The 21,297-nt window shown below is 40.2% G+C and overlaps 1 protein-coding gene across 2 annotated transcripts; it reads right to left on the bottom strand.

Moving 5' to 3' along the window:
- Positions 1 to 7,955: 7,955 nt before the first annotated feature.
- On the bottom strand, positions 7,956 to 21,089 carry LOC140225477 (uncharacterized). Of its 2 annotated transcripts, XM_072304557.1 has the most exons (5): positions 21,008 to 21,089; positions 9,871 to 9,962; positions 9,313 to 9,446; positions 8,880 to 9,101; positions 7,956 to 8,363 (listed from the first exon to the last, which is right to left on the bottom strand). In XM_072304557.1, exons 3-5 carry the CDS (start codon positions 9,394 to 9,396, stop codon positions 8,127 to 8,129), a joined length of 543 nt encoding a protein of 180 aa, XP_072160658.1. In that variant the 5' UTR covers positions 9,397 to 9,446; positions 9,871 to 9,962; positions 21,008 to 21,089; the 3' UTR covers positions 7,956 to 8,126. The 2 variants fall into 2 exon arrangements, with proteins under 2 accessions (XP_072160658.1, XP_072160657.1); XM_072304556.1 differs by lacking the exon at positions 21,008 to 21,089 and having other exon boundaries at positions 9,871 to 14,874.
- Positions 21,090 to 21,297: the final 208 nt, after the last annotated feature.

Here is a 21,297-nt window from a genome sequence, read left to right as displayed (position 1 = left end):
CTAAAAATCTCTAAATTTGGTTTTTTATAACTGGTAGACACCGTGATGTTGCGGTTTTTTTAAGGTGTTTCATGTGTCTTCGTATAATTCTTCGCTTGGCTGACAAAAGGGCGTAACTATACATTGAGTTGAGCCCGGAAAAGCATTGAGTTGTATAGGAGACAAGGTTCATCGCAAAAAGTAGTTAAGCCCCTGTGTCAGATGAGCGACGATTTCTTCCTTTGCGAAGCTAGGCGTATTTATTGGTTTTTATTGGTTTTTTATTATAGTGAAAACTAAAGAAATACAGCGTTTGGAGCCCTAATATCAGGCTCATTTCCAGTCACCCAATAAACGATTATTCTGGTTAAAATTGAATGATGACCTGATGCTTGTTATTTTTACAACACTAGTGCGAGTCGTTACCTGTTTCATATTTTTTCGGGCCGAAAATAAGTCCGCAATGGTCCAAAATCCTGTACGTCTAAGTGCTTCAAATTGCTAGTGAAAAATAACGTATGCGCATTTTCCTCGGGATAAATCATTTTTTCAAAATCGCGACAGCGGCCACCAATTTCGCAGGAAGACGAGAAAAGAAACGAGTCGAGAAAGTCATGAAGTGAAAGAGATGCACAAAAAATGCGATCGGCGAAGGAAGAAACCACGAACAGAAGTCAAAAAGCGTAAAAAAATCCAGTCAGCACCTCTGCTCCTCGCGAAGGAGGCGGGGGGAGGTAGCGCCGACGCTGAAAATAATCATTTATTTATGAGTGGGTTATGAGGTTGGAGTTCTTGAAAAACTCTTAATCCTGTTTCACAATTCGTATGTAAAAATATTGAGCGCGGGCACACAAAACAGGAGGTTTTATGTCACTCAATTGACGTCCGGCCGCCGCGATCGAGGGGCTTTTAATAATCGAATACCGTCCGCACCGCCACCGTCTCTTGACCGTGGTTGCCCGATTACTCGAACTTCGAAGAAAATCAATCTGTTCTTCTTTTCCACCGGTGCCCCCTCAACTTCTTTCCCGCCATGAGGCTCAATTTAATGTTGAAACTTCAAACCATATATCTAAAAAGGTTTCCCCGTTTTTCCGGGATTCATCAGGGTATGAAAATTTACAGTGAAAAATCAGAGAATCTGTTCCAGATACCGGGAATCACCTCTTCTATCGCTTAGGGATCATTTCGTTTTCAAATTTGGCGGTCTTATCTGACCGAGCGCTATTATTGACTTCCTGAATTACACTTTTGAAGCTTCAAATCATCAAAAGAATGGAAAAGCCTTCATTAACCAGATAGTGTAAACATCAGGATCGATATCGGAATTAAAATTTCGAATGTGGGCCACAGTAGTGGCTGGAAGGTGAATTAAAATCGATACTCATGTATGGAGTTAAATTATTTTCCCCCAAAAAATCCCTTGGAAGTGGGAGAAAACTTCAGTTTCTCATCAGGGAATGAGCTCCTAAAAATCAGGGAATGACCCTGGTCAAAAATTCTAGACACCATGCTTTAAACAAAATTCATCCTTCTCAATTTTGTGGAAACCAGTAGCGTGGCGTGGACAATTGATTTTCGATATTTTCCCATTTAAAGGTATGATAGAGAATCTATTATTAAGGTGTTCTTTTCAATCACCCAGTCTATAGATCCTTTTCCAAAGGTTTAAATGGCACATCAGTCGGAATATCGCAAAACACGGTACGCCACTGGTGGAAACAACTTTATTTCTTTCAAAATTGACAACGGCGACGAATTAGACGTTTGGCGTTGACGCGAGAGATGTAATAACACACATAACACTAGAACGATCCAACGTCCGTTGTGATTGAAAGAGGCGTCACGCTGGGTGGTGACCTGCCGTTGATGGTTGGTGCTGTCGCTCCGACCCGTGAAACGCTCAGAAAATTTAGCCACCCCTCCAAAATATTCCATAAGAGAGAGGAACGTCATTTCGTCACCTTCCAGGCAAAGTATCACAAGCGCCATGCGACGTTTAAAAATTTCCGCCGCCATTTTATTATTTTACAGAGAAATTGTTCAACGAAGCTGTCAGAAAATTTCACTGAATTTTCTTTGTGCTGCCGATAAAATTTAGTGATATTTCCCAACAGATTCAACCAACAATTTCTCAGTAAAGAAATAAAATGGCGGCAGAAATTTTTAAACGTCGCATGGCGCTTGTGATACTTTGCCTGGAAGGTGACGATTTAGACTGACGTTTTGTATTCCAGCGTGGGTGGTATTTACAAGTAGTTGTAAAGATACTGAAACCTGGCATCGTTAGGAAATTTTGCATAAAGATGAATTTTCGATTGGATCAATAGAAATTCTGTAATTCGTCGTTTCCCCCGCTAAGAATTTTTTAAGTGAATTTCAATGTTGCCAAATTTTTTCTCGCGAATTGTATTTTTACCGGAGAATCTTGGGAATTTTTAACTGAAAATTTCACTGATTTTCCTCTGTTGTCATGCAAGAATCGGATGATATATGGAAGAAATCTTCACAGGTATACCCTTGTAAAACACTGAACTGTTTAAGTTAATTTTGCAACCTAAGGATGGAGTCATGTCCCTTTGTCCGAAAAACTACGAACTGTTCCCGGACGAGAATGCCGGTTGTTGAGACAACAGGAAATCTTCTTGGTTCCAACGATATGTCTATATTTCAAAGAGACCTCTGGTCCTTTGAGAAGCTTTCCGGTTGACTCAATGAAAATTCTAGTTTGGAAATTATTCAGTAGAACATTTTCCCCAACATGCCTTGTCTAAAAAGTCAGGATATTTGATGCGGAGCCTAGTAATTCTCCTTCTTGCCAAATAATTAGGTATTCTGTATTGCTTTAACACGCTCTAATCGACGGAAATCAGAACTTCTTACTTCAAATTCTCGCATTCTTTTATTAATCTCAAACCAAGAGACTTCGTGCGTAAACTTTTCTCATGAATATCATTTTCATGAATAATGACGTAAAAAGGAACATCGCAAATCCAGGGACTCTTATTTTTTAAAACCTTGAAAAGTCACGTTTAAGGCCAAAAATCTTGAAAGCTAAGAAAATTTGTCACCCTCTCTCCCCGGTAAACTTCTTCCAAACAGCATCTAATGCTTTGTTTTGTCGAAAGGTGGCGGAACGAGGCGTAAAAACAAACTCGAGTGCCCAGCTTCTCGCAAAGGATGTATTACGAGCTTCCATGCAATGTATTCGAGTATTCATTCATTCACTTGTGTATTCATCTCATCTCTCAGTCTAATTACCTTTGTCTACCGAGACGAGCTCTTGTTTTCCTCCGCTCGGCGTTGAAAGGGCATTGCAGTTGCTCCTCTTTCTCATGTTAATCAAAGGAAACGAGGGCAATGAAATACCCCGTCCCGGGGGAGGGGGGGGGCGAAGGGATAAGTGGGTCGGACAGCCTCCTTCTGACCGAGACGCGAACCATTTTAACCTGGTGGTTGTAATTGCCCAGGTTGATTTTGAAAGAGATCAACGTTGCCATGAAAGTACAGATTTCGCTCCTTGGTTTTTGTCACATCGATTTTTGAGGGCAAAGAGCTTTCGGCAGGGTGGCTGGCGACCTGGAAAAGTCAGGGAGTACAAGTTGACCTGGAAAAAATTGTGGAAAAGTCCGGGAATGTTGTCAACTGTCATGGATTTTTCTGTGGAGACGGGCTCCGCGTAAAAATCGGGTCCGCGACGGGCTCGCAGATCGCGTTGCTGCACCAACTTTTTGACCGCATTAATCAAGTCTCCTTACGCCGTATACACTGAAAAAAAATCTCGGTGTATTTACTAAGAAAAGGGCAAAATTACCAAGAATTCAGGGTTCTATTTGATCCCAGTTTTTTCTTGGTAAAATTACCATTTATGGAATTTGTAATTTTACCGAGAAATCTCGGTAAAATTATTGAACTTTCTCGGTAATTTTACTGGACTTTGGTAAAAACGCCAAGATTTTTTTATCGATTGTGGTAGAATTACCGAGATAAAATGGCAAAGTTACCGGGAATTGATTACCAATAAAAGTGGTATTCTTACCTGAAAAAAACAGTAAAAATACCGGTTTTTAGGTAAGCTTACCAGTCTGTCTTGGTAAAATTACCAATAATTGGTAAACAAAGTGAGATGGTAAAGGTACCAATGGACCTTGGTAAACACGCCGAGAATTTTTTTTCAGTGCGTCATCGGAAGAAATTCATTAGAAGAAGTCAGGGAATGATAAAATGAGATTTTGCCAGCCACCCTGTGGATGACTGCATGTCACCTCGATATTTCTAGCTAGAGTACCCATGTAGAGAAAGTAGGTCGACATGTCGAAGTATGGAGCTTCTGCAGGGTCCAAAACAGCAGCCAACCTTCTAACACAGAAAATAACACTGCCAATCTTCTGACCCAATATCAAACCAAGATGGCCAAGAATGTTCTCACGTAAATGAGCGTTTGCCCTCAAAAATGAGTAAATTTATGCAAAAACTAAGTTAAAGTCATGTTTTATGAAAAGACGGGTCGTAACTTTTGGAGTAATAAATCACTCCTGATAATTTGAATTCGTGCGTGGGCTGCCCGTTTGGGCCCTGAAAGCTCCATGAACCGTGATCGAACCTCAAGAGTGCCGTACCCTCCCAAATAGGTACTCTATTTCTAGCAGTGTAAACACTGGAACAACATGCCGGTATTCAAATTCAGTTGAAAGTTGGAAATTTAGAACACCGCGCAGGCGAACCATGAACGAAAAGCAATCATGTGCGTACACTGGAAAAAAAAAACCTCATTGGATCTAGAGTCCAGACTCTTGAAAACATTGACAAGAAAAAATACTCTTGATTCAATAAGATTTTAGCTTAAATCAAAAGGAAATCCGCTTAAATTAAGAGGCTTGGCTCTTGATTTAAGCAAAAATCCGATTGAATCAAGAGTATTTGTTCTTGTCGATGTTTTTAAGAGTCTGGAATCTAGATCCAATGTGTTTTTTTTTTCCAGTGTAGGGAAAGCAACGTTACATACGTCGCTCCTGAACTGAGCCAGAATTGTAGTTTCAAGTTGCATTTTTTACTCCAAATTGGCTGATTTTGTCGGAAATTTGGCGTCGCATTTGCCGTCTCGCTCCCTGCCGGTCCCTGTCTCGGGGCCCGAAGCCGAAGGGACACGGCGGCGGTTGTTGTGATAAGGGTCACGTGACGACACCCAGATCCGCGAGCGTCACCCTCATGGACGGGGACGAAATTGATTAAACACTTATCTCCAGTCGCACCGACTTTAATGGACCGGCATGGTAAACAAATTATCCTTTTGTGGCTCAATTTATCCCAGCGGACGCGGCTACGCACCTCGCCACGTTTGGAATCATCCTCGATAAAGCTCGGTTAAATCCAGACCTTACACGATTTTTCCAAGGCTCGTCTCGTGGTGTAATGGAGATGTTGCATGTGTGAGGAATTTGCGATTTGATCATTAATTCCTATGTAAAACTTACGAGAAACACGATGGTGCCACTGGTTTTCTCTGAAATCATCTCCCAAGCTCAAAAAAAGCTCTCAAGTTGAGGCCAAAATGGAGGGGATATCCCACGCTATCCTGAGAGTCCACCTCTACATCAAGACAAACTCTCCATGCAAAGATAGGGAGCAAATACATTTCCAGTGATGCCGTGTTTTCAGTTTTGGAGTCCCCAAATACAGTGGCAACCCTGCTACTGTATTTGCTTCCTATCTTTACATGGAGAGTTTGTTTTGATGCAGAGGTGGACTCTCAGGATAGCGTGGGATATCCCCTCCATTTCGGCCTCAACTTGAGAGCTCTTTTTTAGCTTGGGAGTTGATTTCAGAGAAAACCAGTGGCACCATCGTGTTTCTCGCGAACTTTTACATGAGAATCACTAGTCAAATCGCTAATTCCTCACACATGCATCATCTCCATTTTAAGCGCTCAACCGATGGGGAGCGCTTTTTTTATTTGGGTCACCAAATCGTGTTTTGATGCTTGATTCTTGTAGCTGAGCTAAAAATAACAAGATTTGCCTAAACTGCAACTTTCTACGTTCAATTTTAACGCGACAATTATAAACTCCTTTTGAAAAGTCGGGGTTTTGACGTCATCCACCGCGGTAGTGATACCCTTGGTTTATTCCACTTTGCTTTCATAAGTCGGTGTGACGCACATTTACACTGGTTGTTCATCGTGAAACTCGGATGAAAGCTAGATAGAAGTAATCAAGGGTGTCACTGCCGCTTTGGATGACGTCATAAACCCGACTTTTCAAAGGGCGATATCTGAGTTAATATTGAACGTAGAAAGTTGCGGTTTAGACAGATCTTATTATTTTTAGAACTCTCCAAGAAAGCATCAAAACAAGATTTGGTGACCAGCGCAACTGGCCCATTCTAGCATACTAGCTAACCCAACTATAAGTCAATATCATTATTTTTGCGGTCAGAGGAATTATCTAAATATTTTACAGTATGTTGGAATTCCTTAGCCAACGCGCGTTAGAAATCAGCATAAAGCTGAAACTCCTCAATACAGAGGGGAAAAGCTCACATGAGCACAATTTTCTTTCAAAGAGATACGCTGTCTGATGCATCACTAGTAACGACCATTCAAGAAGGCAACTGCAAGCGTCACTAGTGTTGCACCAAACAACGTATCTCTTTGAAGGAAAATTGTGCGCATATGAGCTATTTCCCTCTGTATTGAGATTTTCAGCTTTATGCTGATTTTTAAAGCACGTTGGCTAACAAATTCCAACATACTTTCTTACGATCCGAGCGTCTACCGCAAACAGTTAGTGTAAATATATTAAGTGGATGGATGACTTAAATTCTGCGATTTCCTGCGAAGTCATGGGCTAATACCAGTGGGGTGGCGCGCTCTGCGATTTATTGATCGATCTGCTATTTTAACCTCTAGAAAAGGATCGATAGACAGGGTGTTTGCATCGAACACTTTATAATAAAAGATTTTTTATACCTTCGCTTTAAATGGGGAAATATCGATAATCGATCGTTAACGCCTCTCCGCTGGCTGAAAATCAGAGAGAACAATTTTTAAGATAGTACTGATTGTTATACCCATCTATCTCCCAAATATTTGTCTGAGAAATAAAGAGATTTAGACTTATTACTCTCTAAATCAATATCCCAGAATGATGTAGAAAGCGGGTAATGAATTAAGAAACGCACCCCCCCCCCCACCCCCAAAAAAAATCAAAAGAAAACAATACGCCACGTCAAAGTGGAATTTTCCTCTATATAAACAGCTTTCCCAAAATAAATCCTGTTAATTTTAAAAGTAAGCCCCTTTCCTCCTCCTTAAATATTGTGTCAATACAATGTTACGAAAATCCATAGGAACGCTGTAATGTATAAATTAAATACTCCGTAGGCCACCTCTGATATTCGAGCCTTTAACCATCTTTTGACAAGAGGTCCTCTTTTTCTAGGAGAAAATTTAGTTAAGAGGTTCGGAGGACTTTATACCATCGTCATTAAATGGAAGGCAATCTCAGAATAGTGACTATGGTAAAATTTCTAAGTTTCAAGTCAAATATTGTCAATCGGTGTAAGCAGAACGCGAGTTTTAAACAATTCCCCAATTATATCTGAGGGGGGGGGGGGGGGGTCCGCCTCCTCGAAAGGGGGAAGACTTTTTTTCGGTGGAGGTGAGTGAACCCCCTCCTTCGATATAGCCCTCAAACTAAAATAGAACCCTCGATCGATATGAAAAATTTCACAATACAACAAGATTATTCATACTTTTTCCCCCGATTCCTTTTCTCCTTTTCCTGTCGCCAGCCTATCCACGTTATGATCACATAGCCTACCGTGATTTATTATTTTTCCTTTTTTTTATTCGCCTCAAGAGATTACGTTTCATATGATGATTGTTAACGTGTCGTTGGAGTACGGAGAGGGGATGGCGTCTATTTTTATTAAATTTGAGGACAAACGGCATTGATGCAAAAACAAATACGACTCAGTTTCACCGTTGAAAAATGGATTCTTGTTGATAGTTCATTTTGGCAATGGAAAATTGAACATTAGATTTCTCAACGCATAGATACAAATTGAAAAATTGATTGGCAAATTGACCATTACATAACGAAATCCAATAAAAAGAAAAAAAAAAGAAACCACAAATGAATTTATCCTTAAGGGACAGGATCATCTTTGAATTCGTCTCGTGATAATAATTCGTTCATATAGTCTTGGATAAAATCGTCAAACGATTCCGTCTGAGTGTCCATGCTTCTTTTTACCCCAGCCATTATCTTGCGGGTGGATGTATTTAACCTGGCCAGCTTGGCATCACGGGATAACGTGGGTCTCAGTTTTTTTATCGCATCTGCACACGCCTTCTGAGGGATTATCCCAGTTGCAGGATCGATCTACGAAAGGAAATTAAAAATAAAAGAAAATTAGTGAAAGCTTGAATGCGCAGAGGATTAAAATAGAAGAAAGCATAAAAGTTTACAGCCAATGAAATAATCGAAAAAAAAAAAACGAAAACTTATATTGTAACTATAGCGTCTAAGGGTTGTATTGTTATACAATAAGGAAACAAAAAAACAAAACAAAAAAAAAACAAGCCTCCTGGTATAAATTACTTAGGCGTGGTTCGTTTTGGGAATGAGTCTAGTTGAGTTTTTCCAAATCCCATTAAAAATGAAGGAAAATTTAAATCACCCCCAAATATTGACTATTGTCATTAATTTCTCTCGCAAAGGTAAGATACATAGTCTGCAATATAATTCAAAAAGAAAATGTTCCAAAAGAATACATGTCTCGTGGCCCAGTCACGTCAAATACTGTATGGTGGCAAGAAAATCATACGTCTGTACGACAATTGAATCAAAGAATGATACTATTCGGTACTCCATTATACAAAAGAGAAACAAACTTACCAGTGGGTCAAGACTCCCGTAACTCATCTTTCGAGGGGCGCTCGGTCCTGCCTTTGACCAGTAAACAAAAGAAGCTTCAGGATCATTGCCCTCGTCGGATACAGCTGTATCGGAAGAAGAAATGGGTGAGGGTGGGTCTTCGAAAATCGGTGCACCGGTTTCGGGAGATTTTTCAACGTAATCGGCAATATATTCGACAACCTCGCCAGTCGTAGGCTCTACCTGGGGAAGGAGAAAAAGTACCAATGATGGTTAATTACAAGAAGGCAGAGGATTCTATGGACTATTCACATGGTTCACAGAAAGAAAAAAACTTTACACAGTGGCTAATTTTAGTTTGAAATTTAGTTAGCAATGGAAGCCCCGAGCCAAATAGTTAGACAAATTTGAAAAAAAAGGCAATTCTGGACAAATCCATTTCATGATAACTCACCATTTTAACTTTTCGCGGGGGGGTACAATATTGTTTTTTGAGGGCTTCGTAAATTGCGGTTCGAAGTCTTCCTCCATTGGTCATAATTGCTTGTACGAAATTGATCAAAGTCCCAAATGGAACGAAAGGCGGTTCTGCAAAACACAAGAAAATAAAGGAAAAAAATAAAATAAATTATCCGGAAAAAAATAGAAGCATAATGGTAGATTTAACACAGAAGCACGGCACATCATCGCACTGTATGGCACTCTTTGGTCGCCTTTATGGATTTCGGTGGAGGAGTGGCTAATTTAGCCGCGTCCTGTATTATTTTAATTAACAAATCAATTTCGTATTCTATGTCTTCAATGCCATTAATAGAACAATGCCATTAATAGAGCATCTAGTATGACCTCCCGAAGTGGCAATTTCCAATCAAAAAATCGTCGATTTTGATCGTACCCACCGTACTAATTCGCGAAGTATAACTTCAAATGCGTTTTCCTCAAAACAAAGTTTTCCGGCATAAACCATTATTGAGGCAACCGCCTAAAGTCTTTAAAAGAGAAAAAGACTCACTTTTTTCTCGACCATTGCGGATAGGGCCGATGTAACGATTAAGCCCGCCTCGTGGGGTTCTAGGTTGAGCATGGCAGCTTTGAAACCTTCCACTGAAAAAAAAAAAAACAAAAAAAAAAAACATACAATTAGTAGGGTATTAATAGAATACTACGAGTACGTTCTAAATGAATCGACGTACGCGAAAACGTCCGATGTCCAAAAAATCAACTATTGGTAAACTGTAAAATACTGTGGAGGCCTTTAGAATCGACATTTTGAAGAAATTCAAAGCATGTTTATCTTAACTAGCTGCTTCAGCTCGATACGCTCGCTTGCGCCGCCAGCCGGGGGCAAGCCCCCTGGACCCCCAGTCACTCGCTCCGCGAGCCAAATGCTACTACAAGTAATTAGAGGACTTCCTGGTGGCAAAATGATAAATTCAAAAACAAAGAATAAGAAAGTAATAATGAAAACCACCTACTTCAAGAAAAAGAAACATCCTTGAAAAATAAAAAAAAAAACACTCCTGTAAAAGAAAAACAATACACTTTGTGAAAATTTAACGGTACGAAAGGGTGAAAATTAGTCACTGATTCTCTTGGAAGAATAGATAAGCTGCTGTAAAAAAGTTAATTAATAGTAAAACCTGTGCTGCCGTAAAAAGGAAAATTATCTTCTGAAAAATACACATCAAAATTAAGGAATTTTCATGTAAAAAAAAAAAAAAAAAAAAAAAAAAAAAAAAAACTAAAAACAAAATCAAGAAAGCAAAACTCTAGACGCACTAATAAGAAACCTGGACAACCCGACGGAGGAAATACGTAGCAGGTGTTCCGAGTCAGACGGCATAAGAACGACAGGTATAATGCCACAGGACCCATGCCAGAGTAGAAGGGTGACACGTGTTAAAGGCAGGTAGGGATGGGTTTACCTGGAGAGGGAAACGGAAAATCAGAGGGTGGGAGGTCCCCCAACCATATGACTCGTCCAGCGTCAAAAAATGCAAATATGTCGTTATCAAATCGAAGTAAATGTTGCAACGTCGGTCGCGCAAATCGAAAAACCGAGGTAAACCTGCACACCTACAGCCTAAGAGCTTTCATTTAAAACAAATCCGAGGAAAATCGGTCCAGTAGTTTCCGAGATTGAATTAGCACAAACTGTCCAGCGGCAAAATCGCTAATTTGTCGTTATCAAATCAAGGTAAATTTTGCAACGTCGGTCGCGCAAATCGAAAAACCGAGGTTAACCTGCACACCTACAACCTAAGAGCTTTCATTTAAAAAAAACCCGAGGAAAATCGGTCCAGTAGTTTCTGAGATCGAATTAGCACAAACTGTCCAGCGTCAAAAATGCAAATATGTAGTTATCAAATCGAGGTAAATTCTGCAACGTCGGTCGCGCAAATCGAAAAACCGAGGGTAACCTGCACACCTACAGCCTAAGAGCTTTCATTTAAAAAAAACCCGAGGAAAATCGGTCCAGTAGTTTCCGAGATCGAATTAGCACAAACGGTAGGAGGCCAAAAAAGGCCCTAGGATATTAAATATATAGACTTTCAGAAGGGGAGGAAATCACCATCCTCCGATCCGCCGCGGATCGATTCGATTCTTTCACACTATCGAAGATCGGAAAACTGTACGGACGGAATTTTGATACGACTTTAGGTTTTCGAGATTTCGGACTTGTAAAATTTTCGGCATCGATAGACCATATCTTACAGTATGGGTCTGGTATCAGAGACTGGAGAGTAGGGTCTGATTCGGGAATTTCCATTTTTAATAGTGTGCTTTTGGAGATGCGTATCGGAACCTTGTGTTTTTGGATGAGCAACTGGCATTGGATATTGCAATGTTCAGTATGATGAATCAATTTTTTTTTTGTGTATATTTACTATTACAGTTTAAAACAGTTCGCATTTGGAAAACGCACGCGTTCAAGAAACGTACGCGTTTAAAAAACGTTAGGGTTGTCAACCACAAACATCGATCCCTTCTCTTTCTCCGAAGAATCAACACTTATGTCATCGACTTTCCGGTGAACAAACAATGGTCCGAACGGAAGTGGAAGGAAGCCATGAAATTAGGTCAACACTGTCTGGAGCGTATCCACCAACTTCAACAATCTTACAATCGTCTGGTTAAAATAGTAGCATCGAAACAGCATTTGAATCGAGAGAGCGGATGACGACGACGACGTCGACGGTAATTATCATGTCGGCAGAAAAACGTGGGATCGTCGAGGAGCTACATAAACCTGCACGACGAAACTATCCACGTCGTAGAGTACGGATTCTCGGATTGTTCGATTTATGGCAAGCCGATCTCGTCGAGATGCAACCGTACGCCTCGGTCAACAAAGGATACAGATATCTCCTCACCGTCATCGACGCGTGCTCGAAAAAGGCGTGGGCCGAACCGCTCAAATCGAAAACGGCCACGGATGTCACTTAAGCCATGCAACGCGTTCTCAAAGCAGCCGGAAAGTCTCCGAAACATTTACAAGTCGATATGGGCTCGGAATTCTACAACTTCAAATGTCAAGCATTGATGAAGCGTCACAAGATCAATATGTACAGTTCGTACTCGACAACCAAAGCCTCTATTGTCGAGCGATTCAAACGAACGCTCAAAACGAAGATATGGAAAGAGTTCAGCGCGCAAGGATCGTACAAGTGGGTGGATCTAATCTAATAGTGGATATCGGACGTTTTCACATACGTCTATTCAATTGTAAGCAGACTGGACCACTGCACTATAAGAAGTGCAACTTTATAGAAGCAGAATGAATAATACATTAATAAATAGTGGGACATGGCAGTAGTATGAAAACGGGGATTTAAGAACAAAAGTTTATACCCAAATTGTGCTGAAAAATATGAATTATTTTACAGTGTTTTGGGATTGGTATTGTGCGACAAGGCAAGGCTGTAAAACGCATTGTATATTGCGCCTTCATTTTCCGGGTTTAGCATATTTAATTTAACCATTGCCCCTTCAATCTGTAGGTTATAAAATAGTGTGTGTTGCCCCTTCATTTCGTTGTTTATGCAAAATTGATCATAGTCAAATCTGACCGATAAATATGAATTAAAGAACAGTGTTGAGAGATGGGTACTGGACCTTCATTTTCCGGGTTATGCATATGTATAATTACACGTAGAACGTTTTTTCAGAAACTTTGCACCAGCTGCTAAAATTGCGTGCAAACCGATGTTACATGTGGGTTGTTACGAACAATGAAGCAAAACCGAAGCGAAAAAAAAGCTACAAAAACTCAAAGGCTCACCAGTTGAAATTATCATTTAACGTTCCTTTTATCAAACGTCACAGAAAACTGTGATCGCCTGAGCTAATTGTGTAATCAGATCAGGCGATGACCAAGTTCCACACTGAGAGTAATACGCAAAATGCGTTGCAATTATTTGTTGGACTTAAGATCCCTCGTCGATTAAACGCCAAACGTTGTATTCCGAAAATCCGGCGAAAATTATTTCCGACGCATTTAAGAAATGCCGACCTCCAAAAAGAACTTTTTTTCCATCGTTGATATCGCTCGAATGACTAACGCAAGATTCCAGCGGTGTTTTCTCAAGACCGTCTGCAATCGTCCTGTCTTTGTTGTTGCATCTCCGCAAAAAATTCCAAAATTCCGATACAGAAATCCAACGCTCACAATCAAAATGAATGAATTAGACGCATGACTGGACGTCATACCCATGCGAGACCCACCTGAAAGGTTCCCGTTTCGTCGTTTTCTAGACGAAGGAGCGTAACTACCAATCAATGTTGCCAAATTTCCCTTCGTAAATTGCATTTTAACCAGAAAAATCTTGGGCATTTCTAACTGAAAATTTCACTGATTTTTCTTCAGATTTCATGCAAAAATCAGACAAATTTGGATAAAAATTGCACACTTACATTTTTGTAAAATAAATTAATTGTTGGAGTCAATTTGGCAACCTTGGATTGGAGTTACGTTCCTTCGTGTGGGAGACGACGATTTTGCTTATTCATACGTCTCGTCCGTGGAAAAGTGCGGAGGGAAATGACGTGGCGTGCTTTGCGATGTATCGTTTGATCCTCCATTTAAACCAATGGAAAAGGATCGAAGAACTGACTGTTTACAACGGACACCTTAGCGATCGATCCTTTACCATGGCTTAAAATGGGGATATGTCGATAATCGATCGTTCTCGGCTCGCCACTGGCGGAGAAAATAACGAACAAATGCAGCAGACTTATTCCTGAAAATGGCAATTTTCATGCCTCAGTGGCCAATGCTGCCGTTGAGTGGAAAAACGCCGAATGAACATTCGAGAGTTGCCAAATTTCCTTAGATAAAACGTTTATTTTTGAAGAGAGTCATGAATATTTGTTCTTGATATTTTCAAAAACGTTAGTTGAAATTGCGAACAAAATTATCTGAAAAATTAGAATAATAATATTCATAAGGATACCAGGATTTTCGTGTTTCATCAAAGGAAATTTGGCAACGCCTGTAGGTTCATACGGCGTTCCTCCCAAGTATGGCAGAATGAGTAGAGGAATATATTTGCCTGTTCTCTTGCGAAATTTTCATCGCTGGGCAAGATGTTGTCGCAAGCGCGGAAACCGCAACTTCACACAGCGAACAAGAAAGAATTTTTCTTCATCATTGATTCAACCTACGTGGTTGAAATATTGTGTACGTAGATAAATAAGGAAAGAGTAAGGCTGTTTTGCTCGTGTATGTTTTAGATGTGGAATGAGGGCAGCTATGGAAAAACTATAAACTAATTTATCTATTGTGCCCACATTTCATTACGATCGCGAGAGCGTCGGCTATAATTTGACTCATTATTGTTTGAATGCAATTGAAGGTCTTACAGATAACGGAGTTAAGTGAGAATGTGACATAATTTGTTTTCAATAATTGAACTCCCCGTAACTCGAGAACCACGCATCTTAGAGGATTTTGGTAAAGGATTTTTCTGGGTTTTGTTTTTTGAGCCATAGAACAACCCTTGACATTTTTTCTCCACTTGGTTGGTACACCCTGTATACGTTTCTTCAGAAATTGGACGTATTTCTATCAAACGGAACTATGTGCATTAAGACATGAGCCCTGAGACCCATAAGTATACCCTCATAACAGGGCTCACGTCATAATGCACATAGTTCCGTTTGGTAGAAATACGTCCAATTAATATATCATCGAAAGAAACATGACAGGCCTCGAATGGACATAGAGCGTTTTTCCCTCACTCTGTATAAAATCCGAGTGGTTATTTCGTCGCCTCTCTGCACTAAGGGCGTATCTGAATTTTCTCGCGAGCCCTGCTTTACGTATGAATCCATGCTTTTTAGGACTTTTCTAGAAATTAAGATACGCCCTTACGTTAGAGGAGCGACGATTTGTACGAAGGAAATAGAATAATGAAAACATAGAGGCCCCGGATAAGAAAGAGTAAATGGTGGCTTTGCAAATCCGAGTACGCGGTTAATGGGGGCCTGACATGAAGCTTACGGTAAACAAACGAGGGATTAGGCTAAAAGTGAACACTATAATTTTAAAGTTAACAGGAATAATTTTTTTTTTTCAAAAATTGAACTCCCCGTAACTCGAGAACCACGCATCTTAGAGGATTTTGGTAAAGGACTTTTCTGGGTTTTGTTTTTTGAGCCATAGAACAACCCTTGAAAGTTTGTCCTCACTTAGTTGGTACACCCTGTATACGTCTCCTCAGAAATTAATATATTATCGAAAGAAACATGACAGGCTTCGAATGGACATAGAGCGTTTTTCCCTTACTCTGTATAAAATCCGAGTGGTTATTATTTTGTAGGAAGGAAATAGAATAATGAAAACATAGAGGCCCTGGATAAGAAAGAGTAAATGGTGGCTTTGCAAATCCGAGTACGCGGTTAATGGGGGCCTGACATGAAGCTTACGGTAAACAAACGAGGGATTAGGCTAAGTAAACACAAGGGAGGCTTATTACGAAAATTAATCACCCTCAAAGAGGAGTGCACGCACGGTTGCGTTTTCCAAGGCATTTAAAGTGGTTTAAAGTCGCTTCTATAAACACAGCGCAGAACGTACCGTGCCCGGCAAGGCTTAGGACGGAGCCAGATTTAGCGGCCGTGCAGGGGTCGTGCAGAAGTGAAGGGGTAGTTGCATTACGAGCAGCTCAACCTCTCGTATCTCGAAAAATCTCGGTAATTTCTAGCCCTTCTCCCTGTCGGAATTTGCGATGGGACTTATTTTATTCGTGCAATATGTCTGTCTAGTTTGATTGGTTTTATGATATGAATGGGCCTGTCCCAACTAGCAATGATCGCGATGTGGTCGGAGAACGGAGTATCGCAATTTTATTGCCGTCGATTTATTGCAACATTTTCGGATACAAATTCGTGCTAAATGGCGATTGCATCGCAAAAATTTGCAATAAAATCGCAATTTCATAGGCAGCAATTAATCGCAGTATCATCGAACAATAAACCGTGATAAATTGAGATAAAGTTCCAATTTTATCGAACGCGATTTTATGAAGGGATAAAATTGCGACTAAAGATAATGATGCTCAGATGGTGATGATCTTAGCAATTGTATCGCCAAAACATCGAAAAAAATCGTGACTTAATCGCGATTTTTCCGTTGAAAACGTTGGGGTTGCGAACTTCAGCTAGAGCAAAAAGCCGAGTTTCTCATGTAAAATGGTTTAAAAATTACGCTGAGTACATTCGAAAAATCTGAAATACACTCCTAACTCCACAAGTCCACAATTATCTATGTAGGTAAAGATTATGCCTAATTTATGCGTTCTTTTACGCTCTTCGCTTCAAAAACGATACCACTGCACAGGTAAACATTTCTTAAGAGAAGTCATTCCATCCAACTCTTGCGCACTAGCATGCTACACAATATTCAAGATGGCTGAGACTTCCGCACGCAAGTCGTGAGGAAGCTCTGTTTGGTCTATATTTAAAAAAAAAATAAAATAAACACGCCACATAATAAGCCGTGTCAGTTATATTGCAAATATTGTGTAGCATCCTAGTGCGCAAGGTTTGGAAAAAAGGACTCCTTTCACGAAACATTCACGTGTGCTGTAGTAGCGTTTTAAAGCGAGGAGCTTCAAAGAACGCAAATTTTACGCAAATTAAGAGTGTATTCTAGACTTCCCCGATGTTCATCGTGAATTCTGAGTCGCATGTTATACGAAACAACTCCACTTCTTGCTCCAGCTGAAGTGTCCAACAGGCCCATTGACATTGATCGACATTATTCCTCACCTTTCTGTCAGCCTTTCTTGACGCACATGGATTCATGAAAAATTGAGCCCTGTTCTCATTATTTAAAATCTCCAGGTTGAACATCGCCAATGACCTAATGGCACGAATGGATTTTAAAATTTAAATGTCCCAGTTTTGACCTTTCCCTTTTCTACTCAAGTCACTGCATGTCTCTGAGTAGTGGAAGTCAAAGGGTCAAATCTCTTCAATGCTGTGTTATAAAGAGCATGTGTGACAATGGGGTGATTTCAGATCTCGACACAGTCTCCTTCGGTGAATTGTTCCGATCTAGATTTCATCCGCCAAATCCACTGGTTCCATTAGAGGAGGGCAGTTCTGCCGTACTATGCAAAAACACCCTGTGAGCATTCGAACCTTGCCAAGTTCTTTCGCATAAAGTAATTTTATTTGACATAAGTTATGACATTTTTTTATACTGCCGATCAAATGGAGAGCGCGAAAATGTTAGTGCTTCATATGAGATTACTCAGTGAGCTGAGTACGAAGTATTTTTCATATTGTCTTCTCTGAAATAGGGCATCGTAAGAAATTATATTTAAAAGTGAGAAAATGTGCCGTATCTGCGGAATTTCCCTTACTTACATGTATATTAGCAGATTAGGTTATTTTTTCGTATTTCCTTCAATAATAGTTCAATTTAGAAACCAAGGATATCCTCATGCTCAGTTCGTGGCAGTCTCATTTTCAACTTCAAATTTCCAAAATTTCAGACTTGTACATTTTCTCCATTCAGAAGAGAATCCTCTCTAAATTTGGGGGAAAATGCTAACAAAATCCCGCGAAATTTCGTGATTTTCGAAGGATGCTCGGCAACGCCTGTCGACCCATACGGCGTTTTTATTCGGCGCAGCAGAAGTATCCACGACCGCTTCATTTGCAAAATGGTCCAGGATTAAAAGAGCCCGCACAATGGATTCACATTTGAACGAGATCAAGGCAGCTCGAAGTATCGATAGACAAGAAAGCCCGGGATACGGAGGAGTGGGAGCTGGTTTCAAGAATACATTAAGTCCTCAACGGAGTGCACGATGCGGCGGCGGGAGGGAGGGGGGGGGGTGTCGCAGCAACACGTCAGCCCGCGGTCCCAGCCTGATATCGCGGTGAGAATGAATAATAATACACGTAAATATTTAGTGAATTAGTTACTAACAGTCGAGTGAACCTGCTGACACATTCGCCGGCATGCGGCATTCCGCCGCGATTCGATTCGATCGATCGATTCGAGACGGATTCCTAACCTCGGAGACTCGGCCCTGCGTTGCCGCGTCGGAGGAAAAAAGCGTGCAATTTCGTCGAAAATTTCTGTCGAAAAAATTGAGGAAACGATACTATTACCGGGTCGCCAGAGTTAGGGAATACCGAGGAATATCACGGAATTAGCATAAGGCAGGGGAAACCTGGATATGCTGCAGGGAAATGACGAAAATGTCAGGGAAAAATTGTTAATTTACCGTTATTAGCTCTCTAGAATGCAATAATGTGATGATATGCCAAAAGTACTTACTTCGTTGTGTATTAGTTACTGATGCATTACGCCCGTTCAAGCATCTCCAGAGTGGTAGTAACTATGAACACTTCGAACTTAAATAAACTTTCCACATTTTCTGCGGTCGTCAGTAGGTCCGTACCGCCATATTATTGAATACAAATTATTAAAATATACCTCACATTATTGAATTGAATTACAGGTGCAATATGCATATCAAACTTGTTTACTTTCTAGAAAGGATTTGCCGTCAAAAAAAGACAAATTTTGCGTAAAAAGTTTTTCAAATAATGTCTTCTTACAAACTGGCACATCTTCATTTGTCAAGGAATTTTGCCGAAATGTGACAGGGAAATCATGGAAATGACAGGGAATTTCATATTCTCAGTTCTGTGGCAACTCTTTATAACTAACGAATTTGGGTAAAAAATATCAATAATGATCTGCCCGCACCCTCCTTATGAAATGCTGTGCCCTTTGCAGCGGTTTTTTCTCTCCACTCCCTCAGGGTTGAGAAAGTATTGTCATTGTAAGAATTAAGAAGAAAAAAGTTGAAATTTCATCATTTTAAGGCGTTTCAAGACTGAAGTCAAAACTTTCTTTCTTGAAAAAATGTGTGTACTTCCGTCCGGAGTGGCGTCCCTAAATCTGCGCACAGGTATACACTGGAAAAAAAACACATTGGATCTAGAGTCCAGACTCTTGAAAACATTGACAAGAAAAAATTCTCTTGATTCAATCGGATTTTTGCTTGAATCAAAACGAAATCCGCTTAAATTAAGAGGCTTGGTTCTTGATATAAGCTAGATTCTGATTGAATCTAGCGTACTTTTTCTTGTCGATGTTTTTAAGAGTCTGGACTCTAGATCCAATGTGTCTTTTTCCAGTGTCTCTCAAAATCTATTCGTTTCTGTATACCTTATTTATTCCCGCAGAATCCACTAAAGTATCAAGTCCTGCAGCAGTTTAGAATTTTCTGACTTCATATACAAGTTGATTAATATCTTGGGCTCCTCCATGTGGTGTTGGGTGAAATAATTGGTAGCTAGACACTTTACACAATTTTTTTTACCCAATACCTAATTTGGCTAACAAAAATCCAAGTTTTACTTTGCCTGAGTTGCTCACATAGCCCTTTAAGCACCGCTACAAATAAGACAAACGGAGCCGACACAACATAGAAATAGAGTAAAAGAGAGGACTCGCTTTGATGACGGCGTGGAGATACAACTATTCGTGCTTGATGGATGGTCGTGTTGTATTTGTAAAATTGAAGGCGCGATGCGTAAACTCGCTATGCTCCGCTCTATGCTGTCAATGATTTGTCGCTTAGATTCGGGGGAGAAGTTAAAAAAACAAGGCCCGATCACGTCTCTCCTATCTACGGCTGCTAAGCTAACGCAGCCTTTGAGGTACACTACAAAGAAGACGGACGGAACCAACACAATATGGAAATGGAGCAATGGAAAGGTCGCGCGTGGATGACGGCGTAGGGATACAACTATTCGAGCTTGATGGATGTCCGTGTTGCATCTGCAAAATTGAAGGCACTATAGCGTGAGGCGTGAGCTTGCGATGCTTCGCTCTAGGCTACCATTCAACAGTCGGTCTGATTCGGGGAAAATTTACATAAAAACAGAGCCAAAAGGTCTCCCCTAACTTCGGCTGTGTTGATATTAGATGTTTTCTTTTTTTTCAATTTGATGTCTTATTCTTTTTCAATGATATATTTGTAGACCTACATCTATAGTTCGGATGTACCGGCCCCATAAAACCCGCAGGGCCCGTATTTTTGGCGATCCTCGGGTCAGTTTGTCCCGGGTTGGGCAATTGAGCGTGCAAGGGTTAATTCAATAATTTGGCAAAATCCCAGCACCTATCCCATCGCTTGTAATTTGACTAAAAAGCATTTGGTTCGTGAAAGCATTGCACAAAAAAACCATCGGATAAACTTTATGAATGGACCATAAAAACTTCGGACTAATCAAATTGGGTAAAGTGTATGATCACCAAATAATTCAGAGATGCTTCAAATGAACTAATAATTGCCGTTTCGAATAATGAACAGTCAATGAAATGAATAGTAAAATTAAAGCATGTTTTATCGTATTGACGTATGATTATCATTAACCGTATCTTCCGGTTCCCGGTGACACAGTCCCAAGGTTTACCTTTAAAATCATCGTTTCTCAAACGAAGAATTCTAACTCTGTCCCCTTCTTTCAAAATCGACTCTATGGTTCTTTTTGAAACTTCCATCGTTACAATTCGTCCAAATAAATAAACGGAATGGAATAATTCATCATTAATTAATATTTTAAAACTTACATGCTAATTAAATTAATGGAGTACAAAGAACATTTGCATTTACCTAGTGTGTGAGTTCGCAATGCACTATCACCATTCATTGGCTTTGAAACTCAATTGAAAGCGTATCGCAATGTTCTTATTTCTTTTGCATTGTACCGAGGTCACCACGAGCGCGTGCAACGAAGATATCATTCTAATTTAATATTCGACGTAAGGTCAGAGAACACCTGTAGTCATCTTTAAGTGTTGACAAGAAGCATTTTAAATTCCAAGCCGATCAATGGGAAACCAGTGTCCATTGGTGAGTGTGCTCAACAAATTGCTTGTCTCACAGACGAAGCCGTACTCCTT

Source organism: Bemisia tabaci, chromosome 9, assembly GCF_918797505.1.
Source record: "Bemisia tabaci chromosome 9, PGI_BMITA_v3".
NCBI classification, from domain to species: domain Eukaryota; kingdom Metazoa; phylum Arthropoda; class Insecta; order Hemiptera; family Aleyrodidae; genus Bemisia; species Bemisia tabaci.
This window is presented reverse-complemented; position numbering and strand designations above follow the sequence as displayed.